The sequence below is a fragment of the Lissotriton helveticus genome, chromosome 6 (assembly GCF_964261635.1).
Source record: "Lissotriton helveticus chromosome 6, aLisHel1.1, whole genome shotgun sequence".
Lineage (NCBI taxonomy): Eukaryota > Metazoa > Chordata > Amphibia > Caudata > Salamandridae > Lissotriton > Lissotriton helveticus.
The window spans coordinates 515,087,940-515,114,128 of record NC_136067.1 but is presented as its reverse complement, the minus strand read 5'-3'; the positions used below and the strand labels follow the sequence as shown (position 1 = coordinate 515,114,128).

The following is a 26,189-nucleotide window of genomic DNA, read 5'->3' as shown; positions in this document are numbered from 1 at the left end:
AAATGCCTGTATCAGTCTGTCAGTTGGTGTCTGAGTGGCTATATGGGTTGGTGAGTGGGAATGTGAGTGGCTGTATGTGTGATTGGTTGTCTGAGTACCCGTATGAGTGTCTGTGTGAGTGGGTGAGTGACTTAGTGGCTGTATGGGATGGTGAGTGTGTCTGTGAGGGGCTGCATAGATGACTGTGTATGGCTATGTCCGTGAGTGAATGGATGTGTCAGTGGTATGTGGGTGAGTAACTTCATATGCAAAAGGCAGTATAGGTGAGTGTTGGGAGTATGTGAGTGACTGTATGTGTGACTGAGTGATTGTGGGAGTTGATTATGGGTGAGTGTGTGCTTGTGTCTGTGACTGTATAGGTGAGTGAGTGTATGTTAGTATCTGTATGAATAAGTGAGTGGGTGTGTGTATAACTGTATAGGTGCATACATAGCTGTGTAATTGACTCTATGGGTGAGAGACAAGGTGTGTAAGTAGCTCTATGTGACTAAATGTGCGTGAGTGGCTGTATGGGTGTATGAGTGGATATATCAGTGGCTGTATTAGTGAGTGAGTTGGTGTATGTGTGGCTGTGTGGGTGACTGAGTGTGTGTAGTCCTATGAATCAGTGAGTAGGTGTGTAAGTATGGGTATGGGTGTGTCAATGGTTTTGATAATGCTATTGTGGAAGTTGAAGTGGGTGTATGAAGGTTTAGATTAGTGTTTGAGTGAGAGCATTAGAATTTCTGTGAATGATGTCATTAGTGATGTCATTTGAGATAACATCAGTGATGTCATCAGTGATTTCACTGACCTTGTCTTGAGTGATGTGATATGGGAGGTCATAAGCAGTGCTGAATTTCTCTGGTTTTGTACGAGTGAAATGTCAGCCAAACTATAACGTCACTGTAACCTTTGTTTTTTCAGTGAATATTTATATGCATATACACACCTACTTTTTTGTGCTGCTAATAACGTTGGTGCCATTTGATGAATCTCAAATCATTCTGTAGGTTTGGCGACATTAGGTTAAACAAATGTGTACATATCATGCCACGGAGAATCCACAGATCAAACAGATATCAAGTTGAATTCTGATTGGCTGCCACCACATCAGGCAGGAAATAGTGACTGATATCTTAAGACGCAGGTCGCGGGTCCTAAGAAAAACATGAAAAAAGGCATAGGGTGCAGGGTAAGAATGCTCTATCTCACTAGGACTGGTAGTGGGGTCCCGGTGGAACCCCTCCTGGGGCCAAAAATGTTTTTCTATAAATGTTGCCGCAAATTCATGTGGGATCTACAAATGCACAGCTAAGATGAAGAATATCTTTTTTATTTTTACACATTGGTGGTTGACATTGTCTAGTTATAGTTGGGTCAGACTTGCCATAGAAAGAACACATTTTGCATGAAAAAGGGGTGGAACCAAAAAAACACTATTCCTCAGTAGTTTCCTTAGAGAAGTTTAGACAATGCCGCAGCCAAAACAACTCAATGAAATTACACCATATTTGTGGCAAAGCTAGATCTTCACTCAGAAAACGTGCTTTTTGAGATTTGGTGTAGATTTGTTCAGTAGTTTTTGAGAATTTTATGTTCAAAATTCGTAGTGACAGTTGGTCTTGAATTCAGAATATTAAGCTTTCGGAGTGGCCAAGGGGGCTTTTTACTGCAAATGCTTTGATTGGCTTGCTGCAACATAAACAGAAATGTTGCTGCTGCCATTACACTACTATGGGCCTTGGCCACTGTGTCCTGAAAACAGTTTAAAAAAAGACATAAGAAGTCAGGTTCAGTATAACCTGCCTCCCTAGGCCCCCTGAGACCCAAAATTTAAAATAAATTGGGGCACTGGAAAAATGAATTACAAACAAAATATGGAGTGACTGTCTGCGGAGTAGCAACCTGCGGAAGGTTGGGCACAGGGCGTGGTCACAGGCTATGCACAGTGGTGGGATGGAAATCCATGGGAGTGGAAAGGTAGGTTCAGGGCCTGGCCACCATGGGTAATTTGGTATGGTATTACTATCTTTCTTTATGTTAAAAACAAACCCTAGAAGTTCACCAAAAAAACAGAGGTCAAAGTAAAGTTATAGTTTGGTATGGTTATAATATCTTACTTTACATTAAAAAAAGTATCAAAAATTCACACAAAAAACAAGGGGTAAAGTTATGTTGTTTAGCATCAGCTCACACTTAGGCCTAACCACCTATGGAGAATGGAAACATTCACCAGGGAAATAATTAACAATCTAGGAAGCTCTCTTGCTTACCTTGTGCAAGCACCACTCAGGATGTTCCTACGTACTGGCCAATCAGGAATTTGTTGAAATATTTAATATGGTTTCCGTTAGAAATGCCCTCTCTACCCATAGAAAAAACTCCCAGAGGGCAACCTCCCCAACCCCTCCATAATACTATTGGTCTTGCTCTCTGGGCTCACTCACACGTGCACTTCCATGATTGTATTTGTCTCCCACCATTATTTGCAATCACCACTGGAGCTCACCGTGCAGGGGTCCTGGCGCTGCTCTTCGAAACAGGTGTCCTGCATTCATTTCAGTGTGAAAAGAACAGGTTGGAAATAATGCGAGCTCAAAAAAACCATTGACTAGAAGCAACCATGCAATCCACGTACATATACTGCTTGTGAGATACGGCAAACTATGAGTCTGCCACTTGCACTCCCGCAGCCCAGGACCGTGGAGGGAGTTTCGGTGGGGCGGAGAGGCAGGGCGGGGGAGGGGCAGGGTGGGGGGGGGGTGCTAAAAACTGGAGTATGAATAATTGAAGGTAAGTAAACAATTTAATTATTAAAACGAATTTCGTAGCGCGCCCTGCATCGCAAAATGTGATGCAGGGTGCGCTACGAAATTCGTTTTATTAATTAAATTGTTTACTTACCTTCAATTATCCATATTCCAGTTTTTAGCATCCCCCACCCCGCCTCTCCGCCCCACCGAAACTCCCTCCACGGGCCGTGGCTGCACTCCCGTTAATATTTTCTGAAAGTACCTAACGACAAGACAGGCCGAAAAATTATCGCTGCTTTATCGGCAGGAAACTGCCGCTAAAGTGGCGATAATGGGCTTGATAATATGCCTTGTGAATTCCCAGGGAAACCCAGGTTAGACATCCAACCTGGGCTTCTATGGGAATTCTCTAGGGCAAATTATCAAGCCCGTTATCGCCACTTTAGCGGCAGTTTCCTGCCGATAAAGCGGCGATAATTTTTTCGCCCAGTCTTGATAATATGCCCCTATGTTTTGTTTATCATATATTTTCTTAAGAAATGTATTGTTTATGGCAGCACACCTGCTGTGGCGCTCACCTTTGTCTCTCTCTGACACTTGGTAGCACTGACTGAAAATAAAAACCTCCATTATAATTCCCTGTCAGCATGTTCTGCGTGTTTTTAAAACGTGTGTATTCCCTTCCAGGACTGGATCATTGCTCCCGAAGGATACGCCGCGTTTTATTGTGACGGTGAATGTTCCTTTCCTCTCAATGCTCACATGAACGCTACAAACCATGCCATAGTGCAGACGCTGGTAAGTGGCCCTCCGTGTTCCTTTTTTATAATATTTTCCTTTCGGCTTGAAACAATAATCCTTGAAGCAAGTATTTTGTTGCTGTTGGATGGAGGTGATGTTATTGCTTTGAAATATGACAGCAGCTTGAGAAATCATTTTGTCAAGCACTGTGTTTAGCTGACTGTCGGAACTCATAAGGTAGTTAACATTTGTCGAATGCACAATTTGACAAGTTTATGTTATGCTTCTTCGAGATTTAATTCCAGCTAGGCTCTGAGAAAAGAACGCCAAACCGGCTGTGGTTCCCCTGTCTGAGCGCCATGAGCTGATTGATTCTTCAGATGTGTGGAAAGCACGGTAGCCTGGGTGATGGGTCATTACTATAGGCCTCTCAGGTGACCCTCTCCTTCCTCCTCTCCTTTCATGTGCATTTACTTAAGATGTTCTCCTACAGTTGGCACACGTAGAACCTAATATTGCTATCTGCAAGTTACAGAGTGATGGAGAATGATAATATGCAGGGTTTGGCTGTTCTAGTTTTGTAAGCATTTTTAATGTTAATTGTGGGACATAGCTACTTTTCAGAAGGAGAATGTAAGGTAAAATAAGAAAATGTCAAATAAAAGTAGGCAACAGAGGGGTGAAAAGTCACCTCTCAGAACATGGGTCTTCATTCATCCACATTAGTTTGTCCCTGTGTAGCTATCTAGTGCTAGTGCTGCTCCTGTTCTCATTGGTCACCATCTCCACCACCTAGCCACAGCTTTAGGGACATGGTTAATGAAGGCCCAGGGTGAGGGCGCAGGAGCCAACCAGTGGGCCACCTCTGTGCCCACAGTCTGCTTTGCAATGCCAAAAGCATCTGCTTCATCCATGGTGAGACACTTATCTCACACGCTCTGCTTTTGCTTATGCAGCATCTGCATCAAGCGTTTCTTCGTTTTACATATTAACCTGCTGTTATTGAATTATGTTTATGACGATTGTAAGATTTGTATTTGAATGATTTCAGGTACCGTCCAAGATGCTACTGTTATCTTAGTGGTTGAGAGTTTGTCTGCCTTTCTCTGCAGTTCATGTTTAACCACGTGTTTTTAAACAATTTGGAACGACTGGGTTAGATCAAAATGTAGAGAAAGTAATAACACAAACATTTCGTACCCTTATCCATACTTTCTGTGAAACAAGGTCGTTTATAACTTAGCTTGGGAGGTGTCTAATGCTATGATTACGTACGGTAATCCCCATTACTCTTAGTCCTACTCGTCCTCGACCCAGTCATCACTCATGAGGTATTCCACACACGACAGGAAACAAAACAGGAAACGCTTTCTGACTCCACCCACCCTCCTCTCAGGTGCTATAATACACCCCACCACCAGAAACAAATCCTGATGTACCAAGCACCAAAGGCCTGGAAAGGGAGGGCGGGCGGGTCGTATGACTGGGTCGAGGACGAGTAGGACTAAGAGTAATGGGGATTACCGTACGTAATCATAGCATTACCTCTACGTCCCTCGTCCTCGACCCAGTCATCACTCATGAGGCATACCAAAGCAACCCCACAAAGGCCTTTGGCACACCACAAACAGAAACAGAACAGAGACCAAGGAGTGCAGCAAGACACAGTTTATTAACAAAACAGAAATAAACAGAATCAAACAGATGGGGGGATCCCCACAGCTTGCAACACACCAGAACCAAAATTAGGGCGGCTAGACAGAGCACAATTCAAACGATAATGTCGCACAAAAGTGGACTCGGACGCCCAGGTACCCGCCCTACAGATCTCCTCAAGGGGAACCCCATGGAAGGCAGCCCAGGAAGCAGACACACCCCTGGTAGATCTCGCCTGAACCCCAGACGGGCAAGGCAAACCAGAGCCCTGGTAAGCCAACAAGATCACAGCCTTGATCCAGCGACCCAAAGTAAGACGAGAGGCAGCCTTACCCCTACCAGCCAAACCAAAGGTCACGAAGAGGGAGTCAGAAGACCGAAACCCAGCAGAACGATCAACATAAACAGACAACGCCCTTCTCACATCCAAAGAATGAAGCAAGACATCAGAAGGAGAGGAAGGAGAAGGACAGAGAGAAGGAAGAACCAACTCCTGGGAGGAATGGAAACGGGAACGAATTTTTGGCATAAAACCGGGGTCCAAGGAAAGGACCACAGCGTCGTCCAGAAACCTCAAAAAGGGGGGAGAACAACGCAAAGCCGTAAGCTCCCCCAATCTCCGAGCAGATGTAACAGCCACCAAAAAAGTAACTTTGAAAGACAGGAATTTCAACTCCACCGACTCCAAAGGCTCAAAGGGAGGGGACTGCAAGGCACCCAGAACCAAAGAGAGATCCCAAGGAGGAACCGGTGAGCGGACAGAAGGAGCAGAAAGAGAGAAACTCCTAAACAGACGGGAAACCAGCAACCCGTCCGAAGGAAGAAGAGAAGCCGGATCACGAAAGGCCCGAATAGCAGCCCACTGACCCTTCAAAGTGGACAAAGCATAGTGTTTTTGAAAACCCTCCAAAAAAAACTGCAGAATAGAAGAAACACCACAAGAAGTAGGAGACAGATCCAGGGCAACACACCAAGAAGAAAAAGAAGCCCAGTGTTTCGAGTAGGAGGACAGAGTGGACTTCCGACGAGACGCCTGCATCACAGTGATGAGGTGGTCGGGCAGACCCCGGACACCAAGAGACAACCGTTCAACCTCCAGACCGCCAAGGTGAGAGGAACCAACAGGGAGGGAGACGGGGAACACAGCGGAGAGGGGTAGCGGGGCAGGATCCACGGAGGGCCCACCGCCAGACCCAGAAGCAGAGGAAACCAGGAGCGGCGAGGCCAATAAGGAAGAACAGCCACCACCTGAGCCCCCACCCGACGAACCTTCAGCAGGAAAGCAGGGATCAGAGGAAAGGGGGGGAACGCATAGAGGAACCAAGGAGGCCAAAGGACAGTCAAGGCATCCACCCCCCAAGCCCCCGACTCCGGGGTCCTGGAACAGAACAGGGGAAGCAATGCATCGGACCGGGAGGCAAACAGGTCCAGAACCGGAGTCCCGAACCTCCGGCAGAGCAACCGGAAAATCCGAGGGGCCAGGCACAGGGAGAGAGAGGACGGGAACTTCCGACTCAAGGAATCGGCAACCACGTTGTCCACACCCCGAATGTGCACAGCAGAGAGAGCCACCAGATGACACTCGGCCCAACTCGCAATAGCACAGGCCACCAAATTCAGGGAGAGGCAGCGGGTACTGCCCTGGTGGTTGATGTAGGCCACAGTCACAGTGTTGTCCGACCTCACCAACACGTTGCACCCCAGAAGACGATCCTTGAGAAGGCGGAGAGCCCTCTCCACCGCAGACAGCTCCCTCCAATTGGAAGAGCGGTGCGACTCCGAAGGAAGCCAACGCGCCTGCACCGACCAACGACCCAGAGTCGCACCCCAACCGAAAGCGCTGGCATCCGTCGTCAACACCAAGGGAGCCGGAGGATGGAACCACATGCCCCTCGACAGATTCGAAGAGTCCAGCCACCACTGGAGAGCAGACACCAACTCCGGAGTCACAGGCACAGGAATCGAGAAGTCCTGGACAGGAAAGGAGACCCAACTCTGAACATGCCACAACAGAGGTCGAAGATGAGCCCTGGCCCAGGGCACCGTGAACACGGTGGCAGACATGTGGCCCTGAACCACCAGCCACTGCAGCAGAGGAGCTGAAGCCCGGGAAAGCAACCTCCTCAACAGCAACTGAAGACGTAGAATCCTGGACTCCGGGAGAAAAACCATGCCCAGAACTGAGTCGAACACGGCCCCAATGAAAGTCCTCCGAGTGGCAGGCTCCAGGTGACTCTTCGGCAGATTGACCAGGAACCCATGATCCTCGAGCGTACGCATGGTCAAGGAAAGGTGGCGAGACATGACCCCTGGAGAAGGAGCCTGCAGCAGCCAGTCGTCCAAGTAAGGAAAAACGGACACCCCCAGGAGATGGAGATGAGCCACCAAGGGAGCCGCCACCTTGGTGAACACCCTGGGGGCGGACCGGAGACCAAAGGGGAGGACGCAAAACTGCCAGTGACGACCCTCCAGGCAGAAGCGCAGGAACCGCTGATCCTCCAACGCCATCGGAACATGAAGGTATGCATCCTGGAGATCCAGAGAGGTGAACACCCAGCCCTCCTGGATCAAAGGGATCACCCTCTGCAAAGTATCCATTTTGAAAGTGATCTTGCGCACAAACAAGTTCAGGGCCCGAAGATTGATGACAACACGGAAACCCCCCGTGATCTTCGGGACCACAAAGACAACCGAATAAGTCCCCAGGCCACGTTCCAGGGGGGGGACCGGGACAATCGCCAGTTTGTCGAACAGGACCTGAACACCCCCCAACAATCCCAGACGACGAGACGGGTCCGAAGGCAATGGGGTCACCACAACACCCGAGGGAGGTGGGGGAGACAGGAACTCTATCCGGTAACCCCTGGACACAACATCCAGTACCCACTGGTCGGAGGTCGTCAACAACCAAGCAGGGAGGAACAGCCGCAGTCTCCCACCAACCGCGGGCCGACCACCAGCGAGATCGGGCACCGGTGCGGCGTAGTCAGGAACGAGGAGCGCCAGACCCACCATCCGGCTGGGGCTTCTACTGGAACCTCCGAGGAAAGGACCCACGAGCACCACACTGGCCCCTAAACGAGGACTGCTGAAACCTGGAAGGCTGGCGAAAGGACCTCGCATTAGAAAAGGAGGATCCCTTATGAGAAGGGGCAGGACGGAAGGACAAAGAATGCTTCCTCTCCTTGAAAACCTTATGGAGCTTGTCCTCCAGTGCGTCCCCAAAAAGAAGAGTACCTGAAAATGGCAACCGCAAGGCCATAGAACGCTGCGCCGCATCCGTCTTCCAACCCCGCAGCAACAAGTTCCGACGGGCAGCCACAGAGGAACCACAAGACAGAGCAGAAGCCCGGACTGAGTCAAAGGCAATGTCTGAAAGGAACTCCGATTGACGTTCCATAGACTCCAGCAACTCCGGACAAGTGCCCCCCTCCTGCATAGTAGAAAACAAAGTCTTGAAGTCAGCCAACAAAGACTGCGCAACATAAGCACCATAAACACCCGACCGAAGAGCCAGGTGAGAGCCAGCATAGGACTTCTTTAGAGCAGAGTCAATTTTCTTATCCACTCCATCCTTCAGGATATTATCATCAGCCATGGAAGGCCGACCCACCAGGGAAGCAACAATAGAGTCCACCTGCACCGAATCAGGCAGGGCAACCTCCGAATCCTGCAAAGGATACAGTTTCGACATGAACCTGGGCAAAGAAATATGGTCCGGGTCTTTCCACTCCTTAAGAAGGACATCCATAACAAAGGGGTGGATGGGCATGGAAGAAGACACAGGCCTCCGAAACTGCGGTAGAACAGCATCCTGGGAGGTACTGGCCACAGAAACCTCAGGGAAGCCCATATTCTCCCGAACATGACCAAGAACATCAGGCAACAGCTCCTTCGAAATGTACTTGCCCTGCAGATCCACCGCACCCAAAGCGGACTCATCAGAGGAAGCAGAGGAGGAGATATCAGAATAAAGGTGAGCAGGGGACTCCGAGCGACCCCCAGCACCCTTTTTTGAAGCCTGGAGCTCGGACAGCGTCTCCAAAATCAGCAGCTTCAGCCTCTTCGAGTCACCTAGACCAGCACTCCGACCAGCAGGGGCAGAATCACCACTGTCGGAAGAGGATGACCCAACAGGAGAGACATGCTTTCTCTTCCTATGGTGTTTCCCCATAATGAACAGCAAATACACAGCAAACCAGCAAAGCAACACAGCAACTCTCACAAGTGGTACAGAAGAAAGAAAACGAAATCCCGCCATAAATAGGAGGAAAACACTCACCCCACAGCTGCAGCCCCTCGGAAACCGAGGAAGTAGAAGGAGGCGGCAGAAAAACGAGCCATCCAGGAGCACCGACGAAGGAAAACACCCCGAGTCACCAATGCGGAAAGGAGACGATGACGTCATCGCAAGGACCCGTGCAGCCAATCCAGGAAGGAAGCCAGGGAACCCGGAGCCCACCCGGGTGCCCGCGCAAGCAAAAATGAGGCTCCGAGGACGAGAACGGTATCCTGCGTCCAGCCCCTACAACGCGGCTACAAACACAGGAAGAAACGGCCCCCGCGAAGGGAGGGGCGGAACCGGAGCCAGGAGGTGAGCGCGCCCCGCCCAAAAGGACCGGAGAACGCGGGCAGCCAGTCCGCCACCAACCGCCCAGGAAAGCGAGTGCTCCACCACATGGCCCATACCCCAGTGACCGGCAAAGGGCAGGGCGCGAGGGCAACAGCCCACACGAGCGCGGAGACAAGGAAGAGTCCAGGATCCAGGGGTAAAACCACGGGGACCCGAGAAGCCCCGCAACCCAGGGTCCCCGCCAGGAGCGAAGTGCAGGAAGCCCAGCAGCCTGCCTCCAAAAAGGTCCCACGTAGGTCCATGAGCACCCCCAGGGCCCAGCAAAGGAGGAACACCACAGGACAACCGAAGCAGGTAAGTGCCCGGCACTCACCCAAGCGTCACCCATCAGCATCCAACCGACAGGAAACAAAACAGGATTTGTTTCTGGTGGTGGGGTGTATTATAGCACCTGAGAGGAGGGTGGGTGGAGTCAGAAAGCGTTTCCTGTTTTGTTTCCTGTCGTGTGTGGAATACCTCATGAGTGATGACTGGGTCGAGGACGAGGGACGTAGAGGTAATGAGTAGGCCTTAAGTTTCTGGAATGCGATGTGCACTCATAGTTTAGGGGATAGGGGGTTCAAAGCTGTGGTGGCCGCTCCTGAGTAGCACTGTTTCGGTGTTGTGGAAATCTACATTTATAGGTTTTCATGACTTCCGAGGCCCCCAAAAGCGCCATGAGAACATCTGTTAGATTTGAAGGTGTGCTGTCATGAATAGCTTTATGGACAAGGCAACAGGTTTTAAATTGAATTCTTGCTGTGATGGGTAGCTGGTGTAGGCCATGGACAATCAAGTCTCGAGAAAATTATTGAACGGATGTCCTTTTGGACATGATAGAGAGACAGGAAGTGGTGGATCTTTCTTAGGACTGTGAAGGTAAAACTTTGTGGTCTTCACCACTGTGTTAATATAGGGACAAAGAGTGAGAGCAGACTAAGAGTGACTCCTAAAGCATTTGTTGCTATTGCAGTTGTGTGAAAAAACGTACCTATTTAGGGAATTCTGAAGTGAGGTTGACAGGAAAAGGGATTCTATTTTTGGGGATTTAGTAGAAGAAAGTTCTCTTGCATTCGGGTTTGTAGCTGAGATAAGCACTTTTTTATTGGTGCAATGCTATAACTGAGATTTTAGACTGACGCGTAGTAGGTTCATGTAACCTCTGAACAAGACGAGAGCTAAGATCCATCCCTGTGGACACCCAAAACTACTTTGGCAGTGGAGGAGCTGTGGCCTCAAATCGTTAAATATCTATGTCATGAAGTATTGGAACCAGCTTAGACCCTAGTTTCAAAAGTACATGTGGTGTTCTAGTATCTGTTTCACTCTTCTGCGATCAGTTGTATCAACATCTACCTACCTATCCGAATATGTCATACATCATCCTGCTCGTTTACGTGTGCCTCTTTTATGCTGAAATGGCTTGGAAACTGAATTGGTAGTTGGGCTGCAAGCCATCTTTGTAGATGACATTGGTTGGTTGGTTTGAAGCAGTGTTTTTTTCAGCGTCTTTTTTTTATTATGCTAAGCATGATGATGGACGATAGTTCACTGCTTATGTGTTTATAATGCATGCTTATATGCGGAGGGTGTAGGTACTTCTGTTTAATTCTTAAGACAAAAAGGATTGATGTAGTGGAACTGCAGGCACACTATTACAGTGACGATATTAAAAGTGAGCCTGGTGGTTAAGTGGCAGCCAGAACAATTGAGTAGAGGTTTGGCAGGAATATGCTTCCCTCCGATCTTTCCTGGAAATTAGTGAGACTGCATGTACATGTTTTGGGTTATCTATTGTAGTGTCCCATATGCTTTGACTTACCACACATACATGGGTGGGAGGTACTGCATACTATTCCTTCATATACACTGACGGATCTTATCAAAAAGCTTCTGCAAGGGAAAAAAACATCATTGGCAAATGCACAACATATGTAACCTACTACATGTACAGACCACATGCAAGAGGTGCAGAGGCAATTGATCTAGGCTGTTTAATCTTCAGATTTAAACTAGATAGCTGCTCCCATTTTAGTCTCGAGCTCTCTGTCTCCATTTTCATTACCTGCAGGATACTTGCTCAGGTAAAGGTTATGTATCTTTTGTAGTAATTCACATTTTTTTCTTTTCATTAATGCTTGTTCAGATTCTACAAGGCGAGCAATACTTGGAAATAAGGCATATCTTCTCTAGACACATTGCTTTTTATCTACGTTAGTACTACTTCAATAAGTCAATGTGATGACTATAGCATTTAAAAATCCTACGTGAAAGATGTCTATAGGAATTTATAATTTCGGGTGAAGAATTCAAGTATTCTTTGTAATAACTTTGTCGAACTGCTACAATTACTTCACTTATATCTAGATAATCCCTGACTAAACTGCAGCTTAATATTTTCTTTTTAGCCTAGGTGATATGTTGTTAATACGTGGACTCGTACATAATCGCTTACATTAACGTTTGTCTTTCCATTTTATTTAGTGCCTCACCTTTAATTCTGCATTCATTGGATCACGTAAAAAGCTAATGGGCTTTCTACATTTCATCAAAGATTTTCTGCTGCTTAGTGTTTAATAGTTTTAGCTTATGTATTTTTTATTTATAATTGTTAGAACGACGCATGGATACCACTAGCTGGTGTCAGGGTCCACTTCAACAGACCATTCACATTCCAATGTACCCGCCCACATATTTCCCTTAGCATGATATGCAAGCTATTCCTGCAGCTAGAGAAAACTCAGAGGGGTTGTTACCTACATTTACCATAAGGTAATATCTTGCAGGGCAAAAGATCAACTCAGATCACAAGGAGGAATAAATCATGGCCTATGTGGCAAACTTGGAAATGGAGTCTTAGAGACTGTAGACTAAGGGCGTTCGTAAGTGATAACACCTAGCTTTGTTTAGCTTCTCTTTGTAGGGGCACATCGGGTCCATCATTGGCAGTAATAATACAAGACTGAACAATTCCTTAGGGTCTCTGTCTTCTACCATTTTGTGTATACGTTGGCTTTCTGGTTGTTGCTTCAGTTCGCATACTGCCATTCCATACCCTGGGCCTCATTTATGAGACTCCTTGTGCCTCCGGAAGGTCACTTTTTGTGACATTCCATGTTGCAGAAGCCTGCATGATATTTATCAGGCAGCATTAAGCCACTTTTTTGGGCTTAATGCTGCCTCGTAAATATCGGTCTCTTTAAAGCAGTGTTCTCCGTAATAGGGGGGTGCAATGGTTGTTGCTAGGGGCGTTCCCAACAACATCCATGGCCTTTTGACACTGCCCCAGATTTACGAGAAATTGTATGCCTCCCCTGAGGAGGGGTAAGCTAGGCACAACAAGGTATCTTATCGATACGGCACATTCCTGCCCTTTTCGGTTGCCGTAGGGAAGTGTAGCAGTAAGGCCTGCTGCGCTGCCCTACGGCAAAACCTCATAAATGAGGCCCCCGTGTTTCATTATTCTCCCTTTCCTCCCCATGGGCACCTCTTACAAGCATGCCCATTTCCTGCCTTCACTCGGCTTTGTTTTCTGATTCGCCGTCTCCTTCTCTGGAACGAAAGATGGTTCTTGATCTTCCTTGGACTCATTATGAAGTTCGACTTCGATGAGGCAGGTGAATTAGACTATGAACTAATTACTGAGAAACATGTATTGAAATAAGGATAGGGCATTTTATACTCAATGTGTATCTTTTCTGAAGTGATGCAGTCTGCATCTTTGATGAATTCAACTCTGAGACTCCTGGGTTCACGAGCCAGTGCTACCCTCTGCAACTGGCCCAGTTTGTTTTCCCTTTCATAACTCCTTCCCTTCTGCAGTTACACTGTACATTACAGTGTCAACTCAAGGTTTAGGGCACTTTAGGGATCAGCTTGGGATTGATTGGCACTTCGGTGGATCCCTGACAGTTTGCAAGTCCCCAATTAGTTTGATTATGCACCCTGAGGCCAGTCCTTTGCAGGCTATGACTAATGCAATTGCTGAAATTCAGGGGGAACTAGAAACAGCATGATACTATTCTGTGCACCAGTTTTATAAAGTGAATGGCTACCAGAACATCGGGCTTCCCAGCACTGTCATAGTGGTTAGAGAGAATGAGTTAAAATGGCTAAAATAAAGATTAGGGAAAAAGATAGAATTTTAAGTTTTTCCTGAAACTCATACAATTGTCCTCCATTCTAAAGCTTGAAGGCAGAGTTTTCCAAACCTTGGCCACGAGGTAGGTAAATGAACGACTTCCAATCCTAGCTTTCTTGATGCTCGGGACAAGAAGCAGCTCTTTCATGATTTTTTGGACAAAATGTATTCAGCTTTAAAAAGAACCTGCAGTTCTTGTGAATGAAAGTGCTAGTGGAGATGGTAATGGTGTCTGCTGATGGACAAATCAGAATGTAGTTCCTATGCACATACCCCAGTGTTAATATTACACGTCCCGAAATAATTTTTGGAGATCCAGGAAATGTTCTAGTTTTTTATAGCACAATGTAATCTACACCTTATGGCCGAGCCATATTGTTTTCCAGTCAACAGGACAAAGAAGTATCTTAAACTATCATATTGAAATACTAAAGATTAAAGTTGGGCAACATTGCTGATTTGCTGCTCATTAGATGATTGTTAATCAGACTAACAGGCTAAACCATTTGGACACCTTTTTTTCTTAATTCTTAGTGCTGAGCTTTCGTGGACTGATAAGGCATATGATGCGGCCTTCTATCAGTGACTCTGAGAGGATCTTACAGATGCTTTATCACTGGCTATTAACAGGCCCGCAGCATGAACTGCTCTCATAGATTTTATAATGCAGATAGCTGCCCAAAAGAGAAATCAATACTCAGAACAAAGGGGATGGCACAGACCTATAGTAACTATGTTACTTGAGTCTTCTGCCACTTCTAAATAGGACCGACGAAATAATGCAGATTGGTGACTTTCCGACAGTGTAGGGAAACCCTAGATTGATAGCAGAAAGTCTACTATTAGTCTTTATTCAAACTATAGTAAAATGCCATTCTTTCTCATTCAGACATTCAGACTTTGTGTAGTTACCCTTCAGAACAATCTTGTCTAGAAATGAATATTACAGAAGTCTAAAAAGAGTATCTTGATGTAGTCACTGACAAAGGAGCTGAACAGTTACCATCACACTGCTGTGGCCAGTCTCCTTGCGGTGCCAAGAGTGGGTTGCTTTGCTGTGACTGAGCAGTGTGCCCATGGTGCTGCTGTCTGCCATGATCAAGAAGTACCCCTACAACAGTCCTCATGCCTTGAAAAAGAAGTGCTCCCAAGGCTGTCTGTCATGCCACTGTGACCCACTCTCCCATTTCATGTGATGTGACCGACATGAAACATATCACCACATGATCAAAAGGGGATCAGAAGCTGAGAGGAACTTGCTCCGTTCTGTGTGGCGGCTCTGACTCTAACTACCTGTGTTCTTGTCTGAGGACCAAGGATGGCAGCCTCTGCTGTGATCTGTTGCCATTACCTTTTGAACTGACAGTGGCTGCTACTACGAGCTAATGGAGAAAGAGCGCCCCCTTTACGCCAAAGGAGTAGGGCACTGTACAGTGAAAAAATAGTAAATTCCTTTGGACGGAATAATATTTTCCACACGTCATACGATCAGGACACTACATACAAGCCAGGTATTGCATTTATCCAATTCACTTACCCATAACACGAAAGATTGAACCATAGGAAGCTAGGAAATGAACAGTATAATCAAAATTTAAAAATTACAAATTCATTTATTAATCATAAAAAGTCACCTATAAAATAAAGTAAAACAAACAATCAGCGTACATGATCCCTCACAATGAATATAAACAGCAATATTTGTTAGAAGGTTTTTGCAAAAAAACAAACACAATAAAAAGAGAGTAAGAATAACATAGACAAACACAATATGTCTTTGGAATTTACACATCTGTCGTAAAACAATGTCTAAAGCATTGAACTGAGTATTTTATAGTTGGTACTCCTAGAACATGCCTGTGTAGCCGGATTGTGTACTAAATTTGGCGTCGACGCGTTTCGATGAATGAATTATATGTCCATGTTTTTCAAGACAAATGGATGTTATTTAATTACTTTTTAGCTTACTCTTTTAAATGTCAACTGATGCATTTTAGCTGTCTGTCCACAAAGACCATCCAACATGAAAACCAAAATCCATATAACCTTGATGAAATTTGCCACAATACTGTTACATATGCCTAAGTCACTACATGTTCCTAAATGCTTCAAATGTCATTTTGGTATAAGAAGGTGAGGAATCACTTTTATTTAATGTTTATTACCATTTAATTGACTACTTGCACATGATCTTCAATTCTATGAAATACTTCTAAAGCACATAGCTACCCATAGGCTTCCCAGCACTGATAGTGCAACACATGACAGATCGAAGGGGCCTAATATGAACGGTTTTGGAAGTGACAGGTCTTCAATGATTTGCGACCGAGGAGTTAGTTGTTCTCAGATTGCAGTGAGATAGAAAGGCTGTCCCAGAGTTTAGCTGAATTAAAAGTCAAAAGAGCGGTCTCCGTATTTTGCCCTTTGAACTAAGGGCACCGTAACCAGATTTGCAATGGAAGAATGCAAACGTCTACCAGTAAAGTAGGGAGCTACTAAGGGACGAATGATCGAGGGCCTGTGGACGCCGCACAGTGATTTAAATGTAATTCTCTCTCCCACCGGGAACCAATGAAGAGTATTCAAGTCAAGTCGGGCAGGGTGATGTTTCAGAAGATTTTGCAAGATCCGGGCAGCCGAATTCTGTACTACCTGCAACTTCCTTATTGTAGCTTGGGCCCGATAACAATATTCAATTCGTTTTGCATCTGCCTTTATAAGTATTTTGGGTACTGCTTCTACTAGAGGTTTGGAATTGTTTTTCTGCACCAGAAGCTGATGAACTGCTTTTATTAAATTAGTATTTTTTTATCCTTATCTTAATTGCCATTGTAATTGTTTTATTTTATTGTATGGCTAACATTTGTATTGCTGAAACCATAAAGAATAGTTTGACTTTGAGGCTCACCTTGACAAGTTGTATTATTATTGCTTGAGGTGGGCCTACCCTAAGTAATAATCCACTTTCTTGCAGAGTAAAACTAGAGAGTAACAAATAGGTTTTTGACATTAATAAAACCAGATTAAATATTAGGAACTAGCTGCGAAAACTGCAATTGACTATATCATTATGAAATATAGCCATGCGCGAAGCCGCAAAAATACCCCTGAAGAGGATCAATATGCCACTGAATCTTTCATTACAAGACGTGAACCAGATTACGATTACCGAGGTATACAAATCACAAGGAGATCTGCACCACGAAGGCACACTGGTGAACCACGTTGTAATGCAATCAATTCATTTTTCGGTCTCGCATAGGGCAGCGCATGCGCTGCCTCTCCGAGGCATCAAGTAATCAGTATGTTGGGTGAAACTCCACCCATTGTGTTTATATTTGTATTTTTGCTTGACTTGGTTAAATCTGGCATTGCTCTTTTTATGTAGCACATTGATTGGCTGGTGGTCCGAAATGTTACTTTTGTTTTTTTTCCGTTTTGGTTTATTTTTTGTCTGAGTTACATAGGGACTTAAAAGCTAGAGTACGGATTAATAATGATGGCGATCTGTCCAATGATGTTTTTATTAGCAGAGGAGTTAGACAGGGCTGTGTACTCGCCCCCCTGCTTTTTATTTTATATATTAATGGGTTGAGTAGCACTCTGAGTAAAATTACCAAGGACGTTCCAATTATAAACGGCTCCCCCATTACTACCTTACTTTATGCGGATGACGCAGTATTAATGGGGCGAACCCCGAATGCGTTACGCATTCTAATTTCGGGGTTTGTTGCGTTTATGTCCGACCTTGGTTTAAGTACTAATTTTAAAAAATCATTTATCATGAACTGCGGACCAAAAAAGTACAATGTCACATCAATTAAATCTGGTAATAATATTTTAAACTGCACTAGCACTTTTCCCTATTTAGGGTTGCTTTTTTCCAACTCTAGCTCTTGGCAGCCACATGCTGCTTATGCGAGGAATAAAATTGGCAAGTCAATTAATTCAATTCTATCCCTCCGACAACCGAAAATGGCAGATGTGATAACACCCCTACTTAGTATATACCGCACGCAATGTCGTCCAACTGGGACATATGGAGCTGAAGTGTGGGGATACTGTAATAGTAACGGTCTGCAGTCGGAGGAAAATAGATTTTGTAGGAGGGTGCTGGGGGGAGTCCCATGCGCCTCCACACTTATTTGTCATAATGAACTAAGATTGTCTTACATTGTTGATTTCATTAGGTCTAGGCCTGCTCTTTTTTGGATCAAGGTATGGTTAAATCCAGCAGCGTCCTTGACGCGCAGTATAATATCTGACTGTCTGTCAAGTGATAACGCCCACCACATACCTTGGTTAAATGCAGTTAAGAATAGCCTGCAGAGTGTGGGTCAGGGTTCTTTGTTTAGTTCCCCGAATTCTATTGTACCCGCCCATAAGAGTAGTATTAAACGGGCTTTACTTGACTTATATAAAGAGGATCGACGACGATCTGAGTCTACTAAACCTGGTGTTATCAACTATCAGCTCATTATTGATTCAAGTTGTGATAACTTAACTGATTTGAATAATTTTTATGGATACTTGTCAAAACCAATAGGAAAGTGGAATCGGAGCCTTTTATTCAGGTTTCGGGATGGAAGCATAGTAAATCTGCTCAGCTTCCCGCTCGGCTACAATAAAAAATTGGAAGATTTGGACTGTCCCTGTTCTCAGGGCGGGAAACAAAGTTTATTGCACTTCTTCTTTTTTTGTGGCTTTTATAAATTGTATACCTGTCAATATTTAAGGCCGACCCTTTGTAAATATAACCTTAGAGACTTTAAGCTCGCATTAAAATTTCTCCAAATGTTGCACACCGATGAAGTGATATACATTGTAAGTTGCTTTATAAAAAGATGTGTGAAATCGAGGTCATGCTTGGAGTTTGGATAATAGATATTAGTATTTTGGCATTTTTTGCACTATTTGCACTTATTTATTTTATTGTAAATTGACCATTGATTTAGCTGATTATTAATATTGAGACAAATGATCCCTGGGAGAACATAACATGAATTTTATGTCTGAGTTGCCAATTGAATATGTTTCTCCCCTATTATCTATTTTGTACTGTACATTAGGCATTTCGCACTTTATGATACATGCTGCTTAAACCCATTTTTGATAAATTTGTTCTTATCAACTTATTCGCTTGTAAACTGTTTTAAATTGTATTTTATTTGTATGTACTTTTATGGATATTGTTAATCCGAATAAAGATCATTTGACTTGACTTGACTTGATTGGCTGGTGGTCCGAAATGTTACTTTTGTTTTTTTTCCGTTTTGCAGGAAGCAGCATGGACCAACTACAGTTTAGTTCCGCTGCTCGGGGTTATCTACTCATTTTGGGACTACTTCCTTGTTTATTTTCCACCACCAGCTGCCGAGTTTCGAAGTGTTGGCTTTAACGTAATGTTCCGTGATTGTGGGCGAATCACTTCATCTGCCGCTGCTAGTTTATAGTCACTGCTGTTCGCTGAGCTTTGATGTAACTACAATGACTCACGAGATAGGATTTGTGTTGATTGTAATCCCACTTGTTTGTTTCATAGCGAGATCAGTGTACTTCTTGCCTTTTAGTTTCCTGTTCCCGCACGCCACCCGTTGACCATGTTCCCATTCTCTTTGTTCCCGCACCCCTCCCGCTGTCTCGCAGCTTGTGGCAGTCATGGAGGCGCGCGCTTGTTTTCTTTATTGGCACAACAACATGCTTCGCTTACAATCAGCGCACCATGCCCATTTTCACTTTCCAAGTGCAGGAGGGACAATGACGACCGTTTGTATGAGCGGTCAGTAAGTGTTTTTAACATTCGCTCCAAAACCTGAAGCAGGCAAGTCTTAACGGTCATGTTAAGAAAGCCCTTGCATTTATTTTGTGGATGATTGCAGCCAGGGGCGGACTAGGTTCAAGCAGCCCGGCCAGGACATGTCTGCAGCTCAATTAAAAAAAAAAATATGTGCAAAAAAGGAAAGGGGTATCCCCGACTAGAGTTCCTAATTTCGGGATATGTGACCGTGTGTCAGTACAATAATTAGGAACAGGATAAAAGGGCGGATAATTACTGACAAAAGAAAAGGAACACTAAATCAGCAAAAACGTGTACGGTACAGTTAGGTTTCATAACTTTTTTTATTTTTTATTGTTAAACAATCATATATCAAAAAAGGGGGGGGGACCAATATATTTTATATACATTCATTGTTGTATGGTCTCCGTCCTATTCTATAACAGCATATAGTTATACATATTTGTCGCAATGGTTAACGCAATGGATAACTTATTTACGGTTTACATTCGTGGTGCTGTATAGTATATTGCATTAAAATACATGGCTAAAGGTTAGGGTGTTACTACGCGCGTTTCGGCTATTTAGCCTTCATCAGGGAGCCAAAAAAAATACATCATCACGCACTCTTGCACGCCGTGACTGTGAGATGTGCGTGCGAGCTACTAACGTTTGTTAACATGGGAGACTGTGGTGCCGCAGCTGAGCAGCGTAGTTCAGAAGTTTGCTGCAAGACACGTTCATCTTCAGTTATGCTAAGAATGAGAAATGCAACCACTTGCTGTGAGTTGGCCCTAAACCAGGACGGAGCAGTCCCTCTGCTATTAACACAGCTGCCAGAATGGGCAGCACACAGCGAAGTCTGTGCCCTGTTCTCAATATTGCTGTTGCCAGTGCCGCCGTACGTGGTTTGACTTGATTGCGGTGTTTTGCTGTATTCCCGGTATTTGTGCCTCACTAGAAGAGATGGAGGGCAAGCAAGGCCAGTGAGTGTGCATTTACATTAATACCGTACGTTTGTGCGTTCATGGAATTGTTGCCTACCATTGTCACAATTTACCTTATGCACCGGTTCTTGTTGCAGCTCTAGCAGCAGTGTTCGTGCAGAGGCTCAGGGAACAGGTGAAGTGTTTTGTTTAAGTTGTACAGCACAAATGAGGCACTCTCTCTACCTCTTCATGAGAGATGATGGGCCCTTCCTCTTGTTTGTCAAGTGTGTTTTGGTAATGGACTTGTTACGCAGTTAGCGGGCTTCACCTACTCAGTCTTGTGGCAGGATAGTAGGAACACCTGAAGTGCGGAGCTTCTTCTATTACAACCAAAATCTGTCAATTGTATTGGATGATCCAGCAATTAAAGTAAAGCAACATGTTTACCTAAAAGCTGCGTTTTGTCACCCACATTGTTTGCTGCAGTGCAAATGTATGAATGAAAAGCACGCTATTCCCCCACTGAGTTCTAATTGCTATGTTTCCCAATGTTTCTACTGCTTAAATGTAAGAAAGGATGTGGTGTGATTAGTTAAAACCTGGCAAGCTAAGTGTTAGTCTTGGCGTCTGCTTGACATCATATGATTCTCCTTGTACCCAAAAAATTAATTTGCCTTTGTGTAATGTAACTGCTGCTCATGTAAAGAGGCCCAATACCGTAAGGTCAAGTTCGCTCTGTAAAAAACTGTGGTGTTTATTATTTTTAATCAGCTCAATGATAAAAAAGTATAATATAAAATGTTTTTGCAGACCTAAACAGATCAGGCACTATTCACTGCAGTGTCACTTTCAGCCCCACATACTTCCTGCAGCAGCTGAGCCAAGAAATGAGGGGAGGCAGAGCCTCACAGCATCCCTCCCTGATCCAGGCACCAAGGCCCCCTCCTGGAAATGGAGCCTCCCGTATCCTCTGTTCTGTCAGCCCCCAGGGACGCTAAACTCCCATTGCTGCACCCCCCACCTCTATTATCCTTCTTTCCCCTCTGCTGACATTTCATACAGGGCTTATAACTCCTGCTATAGGCTCCTGCTAGCATTGATTTGCCCACAAGTATGTATTTACTCTACCCCTCCCCTATGAAGTCATGACTCTCTTGCCCCTTCCAATGCAAAATGCTGATTTTAGTCCCAAATACAATTTGTCCCATATGCCTTCCTTTAAACTGCTGTATTTTCAGATCGTGCTGCTACATTTAACTACACTTAACCGCACAACAATTCATGTAACTTTAATATTTTTATAACTTTACAAACTTGTTATACAATGAAGCCCTGCTCTGTTTACTGGACCCTGCCTCACCCCATACCAGCACAGGGGGGATATGTAATACTTACCCACAAAGCAGCTTCCTTTCCTTTCTTATCTAGTCCTGTCAGATGCCCGCCCCCGGGACATCTGTCACATTTACCTCCTACCATTAATCCCTATAAAAAATAAAATACTGTTTGGAATTCCGCTTGGTAAAAAATTCATCTTCACAGGTATTCCTCATTCTGCAGGAATTACCTTGTAACTGCATTTAATTGTGAAGTATTACGGCATTATACCAGTGTTTCTGCACCATCACTTTCCTACTCGGAAGGAAGGGAGTGCACTTCTATAGCCCATTCCCTAATTTTCATTTTTTATTATATAGCACGGTATGGTGCACACATGCCTTTTCTGTTTATATTCTGCAGTGTAAGGTGCTCCAGGCAGCCTACCAAGAAGCAGCATCTTACATTATTTGACTATAATAGTTGTCCATATTATCACTTGGCGGTCAGGGTTTCTGTCATCCTTCTGGTGCGTGTTCTCAGCTGAAACGGGATTAAAGTGTATAGATTGTATTGGTGGACAAATGAAAGCAAGGGGTTGCAGGGAGGTATCCTTTCAGATGGTGGCACATGGTTAGTGTGATCTTTTAAAAAAAAAAAGTTTTTAGAGATACGTTTTTATAGATTCTTTGGAGGATTTGGGGGGTCAGGGGAGGCTATCTTCATTAGGTATGGGGGCTGTGTCTAGTAGTGGTGGAACAAACTTATTATGGTTGCACTTCCAGAAATGTAGCCTGCGCAAATGGTCAGTAATTTTAATATTCATGTACATCTAAAAGTTACAGGTTCACATCGCCTCAAAATCTGTTCAGCCTTCTATGCTTACGGGGTCAGTACATTGAACGCCATTACAGCTACTAAGCTGAACCAACAGCAGATATTTAATATTCATAAAAGTGCTCCAAAGTGTTGTATTTAAAAAGGCACTAGAGGTACTGTTTTTATTCCTCTCATATCCCACTTCACCCACAACGTATTTGTAATTCAGTGCTAAATTTGTAAATAAAAAAGTGCCAGGGTCCAAGGCATTACTTACCAGGCAACTGCAGGGGTTGCCATTCCATTTCGTTGTGCCATATAAGTGTTTTTGTGTGCCTGAATCTTATCCGTGTTTAGGCTGAGACCCCAGAAACTGTACTGTAGGAACCTTTGAAGCTTCCTGAGCAGGTTGGAGATAACAAAGGGCTATAGCAATGTGGCTTTAATTGTTTTATAACTCGCCAGAAATCAGACACCCTTGTGTTGGTAGCTTCCAAAATGGCTGGAGTTCGACAAATTGTTGCTATTTATGCCCTGCTGTAACAAGCATTTGCAATGCAACAGGTCTCGCATTTACGCAAGTTTGAGCTTTTGGCATTGTAAATGACAATGCTTTTATTTATGTTTTGGTTTTTGAAACATAAATAAAACGCATTGTTATTTGCAATGTCAATAGCTCAAACTTGCGTAAATACGAGACCTATTGCATTGCAAATGCCATAGGTCTCGCATTTGCGAGAGATTACGCTATTGGCATTGTAAATGACAATGCCCTTTATTTATCTGTTTTCAAAACCAACTCATAAATAAAAGGTTTGTCATTTACAATGCCAATAGCTCTTACTTTTGCAAATGCGAGACCTATTGCATTGTAAATGCTTGTTTAGTAATGCTTTTTATTTTTATACCCAGGTGCATATACCCAGGGGGCAACAGGAAGCTTTCCAAAGTTATTAATTAACAATAGTTCCACAGGCATTTTACAAATAAATGCAAAATTGACAAAAAAGAGGCAAACACCAAAAAAGATGAACCTCAGTTATAAATCACTGTGGATATAAAATATGGGCACACATTTCAACTCAATTAAAAAAGCGTAAGTATTAGCAAATACAACCTTTGAACGATAGAATACACCTAGAAGCTATTTTAGAAGTGTGGTTCAACACCTTTCAAAAAATGGCATGATGGGGAGCTGAGAAGCGGTACCTCTCTAGCAACAGTACAGGAGCCTGGTTATTCACTATATTACTCCAAGTAGAGATTCGGGAGCAGAAAAGGCCGATGCACTCCGTGATAACAAATACATTACATTTATTTAGACTTTTAACACGTCTAAAAATACTTTAAGCTTTCTGAGAAAATATAAAACTATTCAGTCAGATGGCAAAAAACGGTAATAGGCATTTTTTTTGTTTTACAAAATGTACTGATTATAAAGGATGTATAAATCTGAGGTAATATTGCTCTTGTGGAACGGCATATTTTTAGACTCATCCATTTACTCTATGGTGAATGTTTACTCGCTACTCATTTGGGATTTGTCGTCTTTTGTTTATAGAACCGTGAATTTTTTACACCAGTGTTTACAAATCAAATATCCAAATTACTAACCTTGACACAGTACCACAGTGAATAAACATAGTCTTCTTTTTAAAAAGATCCATTTATGTTGTTTACTTTTTTTATTTCACAGGTCCACCTCATGTTTCCTGACCACGTTCCGAAGCCCTGTTGCGCACCAACAAAGTTAAACGCCATCTCAGTACTCTACTTTGATGACAGCTCCAATGTCATTTTAAAAAAATACAGAAATATGGTCGTGCGATCCTGTGGATGTCATTAAATCTGGCAAAAGAGAAACTGTACAAAATTAAGGATTATTTTACAGGCCTTTTTAGCAAAGAGACTTGCAGATACAGCGGCACCCTTGAACTGCATCCAGTGTACTTCTTGTGTACAGTATTATGTATATAGTAGGACTTGTTATTTATTTAAAAGTATATAGCTGCTTCTGTTTGGACGAAAACGTTAACAGAATGTATTATACAAACCCACACTTTCTTGTGCAAAACCTCAAAGGATTATTTGTTCCTGGTCAGGCAGAGACCCATTTCATTCGTTTTCAACACTTTGAACAAACATCTTTCTGTGATTATTTTTTCAAAAATTTGACAGAGAACTCTTGTTACTATTTTATATTGTTATGGGAAATTAAACACATTTGGTTACTTTGTGCCAATGAAAGCTAATATAGAATATTTATTTAGAGAATGGCACTAACAAACGAAGGTTGAAAATGCTTGAATAAACATCATTTTTGTTTTAGAAGTTCTGCTCCATTACACATAGTGAAAAGTTGAACTGTGTCAGAACGAATAAATGGCAGGTGAAACTGGGAGATTTGGCCTAATTGTTTCGACTATTTTCTTTTCTAGGAGCTGTACAACTGTATGAGTGTGTTATGTCCTAGTTTGTGTAAAATGTTATAAAGTGAGCATAGCTTTGGTAATTCTCAGTCCTTCTTACAGCCGGACCAATCAACATGAACAGGTTGTAGTATAATCTACTAACCTAAAATAAAGCTAATTCCTTTTCCTAGAAGAATACAAAATGTTTTACCATTAAAATATGTTGTGGAAAACAGAAACCACTCGAACAAAGTACTTCAACATGTTTTAACGCCTAAATACACTTTATATGTATACACAGACACAGGTTTAAACACAATCTGGTAAACGTGTTAAATGTGATATAAGGAATTTTTACTTAGCTGGTAATATGTAAAAGTGAGTTACCAAAAACTAAATGACAGTACAGTTTCGATAATCAAGGTGATAATAGCATACATTTTGCCTTTTTCATTTGTTAATGAAATATAGTATTGTGTTTGATGGTGACAATTGCTTAACAGGAAGACATATGTTTTGTTAGTCTATAAACCTTGTCAGAGTAGCTTCACTTTTAAATATGTAAATATGTTTCTATGTGTGTGATTGTTGTGTCCTGCCCCAAACGTGTTTAAAATACCACAGCGTACTCTAACATAAGAGTACTTTTAAAATATTGATTCTAAGCAAGATACATGTGCGTATTAATATTAGCTGCATCAGGCACAACTGCGAGATAATACTGCAAACAATTACAGATTTTAATTAGGGTTATTAATAATATGTCACTATCCGACTCTCCTGTTTCTCATCATATTCATTGTTATCATCTGATTGCAATTCATGTGATTCTAGCTGTTATATCATTCGGAGGTTGCCAAAATGATCAAAATGCTAGTGATTATAAATGTGCCACATTTTTGTCTTCATAACTTAGGAGAGTTTTAATATCCATATATTGTTGATACAGCTTAGTCAATTATGAATTTGCCACTGTTGTAATCGCTTTAAACTGTGCACCCACCATCAGCCCCTTAACCCAGAGTCAGTTTAAGTAAGTTGGATTGTCCTAG

General features: G+C 43.5%; 1 protein-coding gene across 1 annotated transcript in view; it reads left to right on the top strand.

The window, feature by feature from the left end:
* BMP5 (bone morphogenetic protein 5) overlaps positions 1 to 25,127 on the top strand; it is a 788,226-nt gene extending 763,099 nt beyond the window's left edge. The window contains exons 6-7 of the mRNA XM_078647972.1: positions 3,423 to 3,533; positions 24,423 to 25,127. Coding sequence (XP_078504098.1) covers positions 3,423 to 3,533; positions 24,423 to 24,572 — 261 coding nt within the window. The 3' untranslated portion in view covers positions 24,573 to 25,127. The remainder of the gene's footprint in view (positions 1 to 3,422; positions 3,534 to 24,422) is intronic.
* Positions 25,128 to 26,189: the final 1,062 nt, after the last annotated feature.